Genomic DNA, 8706 nt, shown 5'->3' on the forward strand with positions numbered 1-8706 from the left:
TCCTTTAACTTTTTCTTATCTGGGAAGCTCTTTATCAGACCTTCAATTCTAAATGAAGGTAGTGATCTTCATTGCTGGGTAGTGATCTTAGTTGTAGGTCCTTGCTTTTCATCACGTTGAATTTTTTTTTTAATTTTGTTAGGTAGATAAAGGCTACTTTTATTAAATGATTGAGCCATGTAATTGCCAAGGCCACTATGTACAGGTAAGAGATGAAGCTTTATTTCTTATTCTCTTTCTCCTTGGACAGTCTTTTTTTTTTTTTTTTTAAGCAGTCATGCCCTCAGGGCTCATCCCCTTAAGACAAGGGAGTCACACTAATACTGGCTCCTGACTGCTCTGACATTTTTTTTTTTTTAATCCTCACCTGAGGATATTTTTTCCATTGACTTTTAGAGAGAGTGGAGGGAGAGGGAGAGATAGAAACACCAAGGTACATGCCCTTGTGCCGGAAGCCAATTCCAGCATGTCATAATTGCAAGAGTTTCATTGAAAGTTGATGGAACTTGGGGACTCAACAAGGGCTGAGTCACATATGTTATAGCCTGTTGGGAATGGCTGAAGGCATTTCCCCAAACCTAAAAAGGATGCATTAAATTGATTACTTGCTGCCAGACAGCTCAGGGCATCTTAATCTACATGTTATTGCCTCCTGTTGGCCAAACACCTGAACAGCCGAAGGCAATTCCCCATTCTGACAATTGACTCTGTAGAGGAAACCCTACCCTTTGATGTGTATATCTCCACCTTGCCATAGGACAAATTGTGTTAATAAAAAGCAAGGGGTCCTGAGACAAGGAGAACTTAGTTCCTTTGGCTAAGCTCCTCTGCCCCCGCCCCCATATGCCTTTCAAAATTATGTTTCGTCTCTGGACTCTTATTTAATTTTCGCACAGTCCCTTCTCCAGATTCCAGAACCCTTGTAGATGCCGGATCAAGACCACCAGCGTTAAATGGCGCCCAAAGTCCAACATTACCCTTGACCTGAATCGAAAACAGGACCCTTCAATCCACAGGCCAACGCTCTATCCACTGAGTCAAACAGGCTAGGGTTCCTTGGACAGTCTTGATGATTTCTCCTTCTTGGCCTGGAGCTGCTCTTCACAGCGCTTACAAGCTTCCTTGGTTTTAGACCTGTGGGCCTCAGCCTTGTCAGCCAGAAGCTTCTTGCAAGCTTTGTCTGCCTTCAGCTTGTGGATGTATTCCATAAGAGTCGCTTGTTTTTGAATGTTACCCTTCACTTTCAGGTACAGGCTGTGGTACATGTAACAGTCAGTCTTCTTAGATTCACGTATCTTCTGAGTAGCCGGCAAGAAATTCTCATCCTCCTCAACCAGGTTACTTTCTCAGCCATTTAAACACCGGCAGTACCCTTTTGCTTACTTATGCCCATATGCCTGCTCTTCCTGCAGGCCAAGGTGTTTTTCTGGCATCGAGCCCGGGAATGGACAGTCACAGGCTTCCAGATAATCAGCCTATCTTTGATCGCTTTCTGAATCTACTAACGGGAGTTGGCATTGGCTATTTCATTTGTCTCCTTGGGGTCCAACCAGACCTTCTTTTAGCCACAGCAGAGAACACTGGAGACAAGCCTCTTTTGAAGCCTGATCATACTCATGGCTGTTGCCACAGCAGCAAAAAGCTACTTTGCATACTTCTTGCCACTCCATTTTGGCTTGCAAACTTGGTGTTGAGAAATCAGCTGACAGTCTTATGGGTACTTACTTGTAGGTAACTAACTACTTTCCACTCTCCTGCCCGAAGTAGCTGCTCCTCCTCTCCTGACCCTGCCCATGCTCTGTGGCCATGCTTGTGGCAGGCACCTAGAGGGACAGTGGTGTCTGCATCAGAGACATGAACACAGAAGGCAGGCGGGACATGTCTTTGCATTGTTTGCTGCTCTTGGGGTTGAAGTCACACAGCTGGACCACTTTCTCCCACTCTGTGCCTGGGGTTTCCTCCTCAGATGCTCTGCAGGTGGAGGCAGAACAGGTCTCAGAGCTGTCTGCCTTTCCCCTGAACTAGTGATGCTCTGCTGCCACTGAACAAGGCTGCTTTGCCAGCCTACTCTGGGATACTTTATCCAGAGGTACCCAGCCCTATGCCCTCTGACCTGAGGCCCCAGGAATAACCTTGGCATAGGAGGAAGCCTGGTTTGGTCCTGCCTTATGGCCTCTTCACTTGTCACCTCTTCCAGGAATGCTCTTCCCCCAGACCTGTTGCTTATGGCTTATTGTTTCTCGTCATTTAGGACTGAGTGCAAGCCTCACCTCCTCAGAGAGGTCTTCCCTTGCCACCCTAACTAAAGTTTCCTCCTATAACTCCTACACCCCTGCCCCACCCTCAGCACTCACTGGTCATTACCTCTCCATCAAGAGTTCCCCACCTGGAGATCCTGGCACCTAATGGCCGTGGAGGAACTAATGTGGTATCTCCGCAATTACTAACAATATAACTGAAGTCACCTGGTTCCGCATTGCCTCAATTTTCTGTGGACCTTGTGTGTTCTCCAGAAAAGGGTTGTGGTCAAACACTCAGAAAACTCAGTTGAAGGGGATCTTCAAAGCCAGACTTTCTGTAGAGAGTGCACCTGGGAAGGCACATGAGCATTTCTTTAATTATTGTCAGCTGAATCCAGTGTCAAGCAACGTCCTGGAAATACACCTTGCCAGAGGCATGTGTGTTGTCAGCCTGACCTTCAGCTCAGGCGCCAGGGGGTGGGTTTCATTATCTAAATCCAGCCAAGCACCAGGAACAAACACCATTATTCAGGCCCACCCAGAAGTGAGAATTACAAAGAAGCCACAAGAATGCTCATAATCTCCTCGTCTTGGGCTTTAGTAAAACTTCCTGGTATTTTGCTGTATAAAATAAACGCTGCTGTATCGGCTCTGGGTCACTGTCTCTCCATCAGAGGACAGCTATCCTACCCAGCCCCAACTTTTTCCTTCTATCTCTGTGTCTGTCTCTTTCTTTCATTTTCTTAATCCCCAGCAGCCCCTACTCAAGAACCAGACCTCTCTCTAGCCGTGCTGGACACAGAAAAGAGAGAAATATTTACAACTTTCAAAAACTTCCATATGCTAATGTGCACCAGTGGAAAAGTAATAATGAAAGAATCCTCCATATCCCCAGCATGTTTGATGGCAGGATTCTTTTGGCTCATGATGACTGTTATATTCTATGGAGCCACAGCCTTGGGATTGCTCTAATGAGTCTTTGCTTTTGGTTGCAATTAAACCAACAAAACCAGCTTGCACTGATGCAGTGGAACCATTTGTAAGGACTGATGAGGGACTGAAGTCAATCAGACACAGCCTTCAGGTCCTCCGCAAAGAGGTGCCAATAAAAATCTCAGAGCCCTGACCAGTTTGGATCAGTTGATAGCCTGCAGACTGAAAGGTCCCAGGTTCGATTCCAGTCAAGGGCATATACCAGCCGTGGGGAAACTACGGCCCGCGGGCCGGATCTGGCCCGTTCGGCTGTTCTATCCGGCCGGCGGAGCCAAAAGAGCGGAGGGTTCTCTTGCTCTCCCCTCCGCTCCTTTACTTTGAATTTATATTAGTTCACACAAACACTCCATCCATGCTTTTGTTCCGGCACTCCGGTCCAGTTTAAGAACTCATTGTGGCCCTCGAGTCAAAAAGTTTGCCCACCCCTGGCATATACCTTAGTTGCAGGCACATCCCCAGTAGGAGGCAGCTGATCGATGTTTCTAACTCTCTATCCCTCTCCCTTCCTCTCTGTAAAAAATCAATAAAAGCCCTAACCAGTTTGGCTCAGTGGATAGAGCGTCGGCCTGCAGACTGAAAGGTCCCAGGTTCGATTCCAATCAAGGGCATGTACCTTGGTTGCGGGCACATCCCCAGTAGGAGGTATGCAGGAGGCAGCTGATCGATGTTTCTCTCTCATTGATGTTTCTAACTCTCTATCTCTTTCCCTTCTTCTCTATAAAAAAACAATAAAATATATATATATTTTTAAATCAATAAAATATATATATAAAAAAATTTTTTTTTTAAATCTCAGAACTCTGTGAGCCCAAAGGGCCACGCAGTTGGTCATTCTACACGCATTCCCCCAGCACCTGCCTTGGGCCAGGCTCAGGATTTCTAGGCAAGGTCCCTGCATTCATGCAGTCTGGTAAGGGATGTCAAGCAGATTAAAAGGCAGTTATGGCTGTAATAGGATTGTTAACAGGAAGTCTGGGGCATTGGGACTACAGGACACTTCCACAGCCTGGGAGCAGGAAATAGTGGTAAGGAAAGCTTCCTAAAACTGGCATCTGAACTGGGTAAAGAAACAAGGTAAGGGGACAGCCTAGTCAAAGGCCTGAATTTGGGGTGCTATGAAGGATAAAAGTTACAAGGCCAAAAGCAAAGGCTCTCAGGAGCTCGGCTGCAGACTACATCCTGAAGGCTGTGCTGGCAGTGCTTAGTGGCCAGGCAGTGCCGAAGTCTAAGCAGGGAAAGTCCGATAGGGGAGGGCTTTCTGGGACAGCCTAGTTTCCAGCCTAGTGTCCTGATGGTGTGGAATGGATGAGCTGCCTTCAGGAGCCAACGGGATGGACATTAAGTGAAAACCTAGGCTTACTTGTTGGAAAGACTTGACTACAAACCCCCCATTAAAACTTCTCAAGCCTGATCTTATCTGTAAGATGAAGATAAAACTACAGACCTCTGTGGGTTTTATGTGAAAGGATCTATGTAAGAACACTAAGCTCTTCTTTCCAATAGCAGTGACTTCTAGAAATAAAACAGGAATAAGAGGATTTTTGTTTAGCTGAGGACAAACTATCAAGACTAAGAAAATGCCCAGTGCCCACCCCCACCCTCTGCTTGGGAGGGGAAAATACAAAACCATCAGAGAAGTAAAATACCTTTGTTTTATTATATATACAATATATTCAAACAAACCACCCACTCTGAAACCAGCAGTTTCTTGCTTTTCCTAGAGCCCCAGAATAACATAAATTGAAGCCTCTGGGAGGCAGTTCCTTCCCCAGAGAGGGAGTAAGAAAGGAAGAAAGCGAAGAAGAGGGATGGAGGCGAAGAAGAGAGGTAGGAAGGGGGAAAAGAGAGGGAGGAAGGGGAGGAGGGAGGAAGGAAGACGTTTTGATTCCATGGGGGTTCCATCTGTAGTAACATACCCCTCCTTGCCATAAATCCAGGCTCCAGTTCTCCGGTCCAGGAAGTCTCGGTCAAGGGCAGGTCCCGTTTCCTAAAACCCGGCTGCCTCACCACCCGATCCGTAGCGCTGCCATCCGTCTAGCATTCCGGTTAAGACGCTCCTGTTAACATTGTAACCGAACTTCTGCCTTCGGGTCTTCCTCTTCGATTGAGCATCCCGCTGACCACCGTACCCGCAACTCAGACTCTGCGCCTTCACTTCCAGCACCTCGCGTAGCGGACTCCTTCCAGCGGGCACGCGCAGGGCTTCGCAGGCTTTCTGGGAAATGTAGTCCTAGGCCCAACCCCCCCCGCCCCAGCCCAGAGCGATACCATGCTGATTACTACGACTCCCAGAATGCAATGAGCGGATACGCCTGCGTACAACGCTCAGGAAAGTCCTTTTCTCCGCCCCCTTTCATGACTTCATCAGGAGGCGGAGTTTAGTGTCCCCATTTTCTCCAGCTGCGGTTACCCCAGACATGGCGACTCCTGGCCCCATGACACCGGAGTCACCCTTTGAACCATCGCAGCCCCCAGTTATTGAGGGTTTTAGTCCCAGGATCTATGGCAATCCGGAAAGCTTCAAGGAAAAGTTCCTTCGCAAGACTCGCGAGAACCCAATGGTACCCATAGGTAAGCTGGTACAGTAGGAACTGTAGATGGAGAGGACAGAGCTCTCGGGGGAAATGAAATAGTGAAGGACCGGGGACGCCAGGGGGACACCGGAATGAGAAGGGACCGGAGATGTGGCGAAGAGGCCGGGCGGGGATGAACCTGATTGGCACAGGAGCCTGGCGGGATTCGGGGACTCTGCTGGGACCAACCCCTCCAGCCTCTCCCCCCCGCCCCGCTCTGGTTCCGAGACCTCAACTCAGGAGAAAGAAGGTCCAAAGCGGGGAGGGGCCGCTGGGGCCGGGCCTGCTACCCCCACCTGCTTTGTACCCTCCTCAGGCTGCCTGGGCACGACGGCCGCCCTTACCTACGGCCTCTACTGCTTCCACCGGGGTCAGAGCCAGCGCTCCCAGCTCATGATGCGCACCCGGATCGCCGCCCAGGGCTTCACGGTTGCAGCCATCCTGGTGGGTCTGGCGGTCTCCGCGCTGAAGTCTAGACCCTGAGCCGGGAAAGCTCCGCGGAGATCATTCCCAGCCCCAGGAGCAGCCAACGGCCCTGCCACCGAACTCATTCCCTCTTCTCCCCCACCAGCCCCCGTCTCAGTGGGGAGGAAGCGGCCAATTGATATTTATTCCTGGAATCTGTGGTTCGGTTCGGTTTGGGTATTGCATCCTTCTATTTCTGCCCCACTTTCTCCACTTCCTACTTAATAAACTCTAATTCACTTGTAGTTTTTTGAATTCACTAGAGGCCTGGTGCGCGAGATTCGTGCACGGAGGAGGGGGGGTGTCCCTCAGCCCAGCCTGCACCCTCTCCAATCTGGGACCCCTTGAGGGATGTCCGACTGCCCGTTTAAGCCTGATCCTGGGATCGGGCTTAAACGGGCAGTCGGACATCCCTCTCACAATCCAGGACTGCTGGCTCCCAACTGCTCGCTTGCCTGCCTTCCTGATTGCCCCTAACTGCTTCTGCCTGCCAGCCTGATCACCCCCTAACCACTCCCCTGCAGGCCTGGTCACCCCTAACTGCCCTCCCCTGCAGGCCTGGTCACCCCTAACTGCTCTCCCCTGCAGGCCTGGTCCCCCCCCAACTGCTCTCCCCTGCAGGCCTGGTCGCCCCCAACTTCCCTCCTCTGCCAGCTTGGTCACCCCTAACTGCCCTCCCCTGCAGGCTTGATCGCCCCCAACTGCCCTCCCTTGCAGGCCTGGTTCCTCCCAACTGCCCTCCCTTGCTGGCCATCTTGTGGTGGCCATCTTGTGTCCACATGGGGGCAGGATCTTTGACCACATGGGGGCAACCATCTTGTGTGTTGGAGTGATGGTCAATCTGCATATTACTCTTTTATTAGATAGGATAGAGGCCTGGTGCACGGGTGGGGGCCAGCTGGTTTGCCCTGACGGGTGTCCCAGATCAGGGTGAGGGTTCCCTTGGGGCGTGGGGCGGCCTGGGCGAGGGGCCTGTAGTGGTTTGCAGGCCGGCCACGCCACCTGGCGACCCAAGCGGAGGCCCTGGTATCTGGGGCTTATTTATCTTCTACAATTGAAACTTTGTAGCCTGGAGTGGAGCCAAGCCTTCTGCTTGCTCCGTGGTGGCAGCCATTTCTATTGGAATTTATGTATCTTCTATAATTGAAACTTTGTAGCCTTAAGCGGAGGCCTGGGCCCTCCAGGGTGTGCGGAAAGCTTGGCTTCCTCCATCGCTGGGGGCAACCCTAGCCTCCTGCTCTTTCCAGCTCCGTGGCTGCCGCCATTTCTGTTTGGGTTTATGTATCTTCTATCATTGAAACTTTGTGGCCTTGAGTGGAGGCCTAGGCCAGCAAGGGCAAGAGGAAAGCTTGGCTTCCTCCATCACCGGAGAAACCCAAGCCTCCCTCCTGCTCTCTGTGGCCGTAGCCATCTTGCTTGGGTTTATTTGCATATTCGCTCCTGATTGGCTGGTGGGCGTGGCTTGTGGGTGTGGTGGAGTGATGGTTAATTTGCATATTGTTCTTTTATTATATAGAATTCTCAATCTCACCCTCAAGATTTTAGGAGAAAAAAATGAAAGACTACAGAAGCCCTTAGAAAAGTAGAGATTCCGGAGAGTGGTAATATTTGGAGGAGGGGGGGATGGGGAATCTTTCCAACAATTTCCCAACTTTTCAGTAGAAAAACCTGCCCTCAGATGAGGCTTGTCATGGTGCTGGCGGGGGCAGGGGCTTCAGCCCTCCGCTGCTCCTGCTCCTGCTCCTGGCCCACTCCCACCCCCCAGAGCACCTGAGACTCCGCTCACCTAGACCCCCTGGCGAGGTGCCTGCAGCATCTAACAGAGCAGGAGGCTCCCGGAGAGCAGCCTGGCGTGGTGGGAAGGATGCAGGCTGGAGCCTGTGGTGGTTGCTATGACCCCGCCTGCGCATGCCCAGTGCCCAAGTTAAGGAGGAAGGGAGCTCTGGGCCCTGAGCAAAGAGAAGAGAGGCAGCGCCCTGACTTCTGCTTTCACGTGCACCTCACGCAGGTGCTCCTGGCTGTGCTCAGCTCTAACGTGTGGACTCCGACCAGGTTTCTTTCCTGTGCTCCATCAGCTTCAGCACCAGCTGCAGGCTGCCAGAGGCATACGGGAAAGTGAAGACACAGCCACTTCTTGAGCCCCAGCACAGCCTTGATTTCTAAACGGAGGCGAGCGACCAGGGCCAGCTAATCCGCTTGCCCCACGATGGCCTCTCGGCGGAAGGCACAGGTGATGCGTGTAGAGCAGTCCATTGTGGTGTTCTTGGGCCTCAAGGTTCAAGGAACAGACATGGATTGGTGAGGAAGATGGCACTCCTAAAGGGGATGGCTACTTTTTTTTTTTTTTTTTTTTTTTTTTTTTTTTTGGTAACTGCAGGCATTATTGTATCTCTCCAAAAAGACATTGAGCCCTAGCGGTTTGGCTCCGCGGATAG

At 50.9% G+C, this 8706-nt stretch overlaps 1 protein-coding gene and 1 pseudogene across 2 annotated transcripts; one reads left to right on the forward strand and one right to left on the reverse strand.

Moving 5' to 3' along the window:
- Window positions 1-1046: 1046 nt before the first annotated feature.
- LOC308250741 (large ribosomal subunit protein eL19-like) lies at window positions 1047-1618 on the reverse strand (annotated as a pseudogene). The gene has a single exon. The product of its transcript is annotated as a large ribosomal subunit protein eL19-like (transcript).
- Window positions 1619-5595: 3977 nt separating this feature from the next.
- Window positions 5596-6516, forward strand: HIGD2A (HIG1 hypoxia inducible domain family member 2A). The gene is made up of 2 exons (XM_080673491.1): window positions 5596-5804; window positions 6123-6516. The coding sequence occupies exons 1-2, from the start codon at window positions 5651-5653 to the stop codon at window positions 6287-6289; spliced, it is 321 nt and encodes a 106-aa protein (XP_080529617.1). The 5' UTR covers window positions 5596-5650; the 3' UTR covers window positions 6290-6516.
- Window positions 6517-8706: the final 2190 nt, after the last annotated feature.

The sequence above is a fragment of the Plecotus auritus genome (assembly GCF_963455305.1).
Source record: "Plecotus auritus genome assembly, chromosome: 6".
Lineage (NCBI taxonomy): Eukaryota > Metazoa > Chordata > Mammalia > Chiroptera > Vespertilionidae > Plecotus > Plecotus auritus.

Coding starts and splice junctions, on each gene's coding strand:
- HIGD2A (XM_080673491.1), top strand. CDS start 5,651: ATGGCGACTCCTGGCCCCATGACACCGGAGTCACCCTTTGAACCATCG. Junction 5,805..6,122: donor GAACCCAATGGTACCCATAG/GTAAGCTGGTAC, acceptor TACCCTCCTCAG/GCTGCCTGGGCACGACGGCC.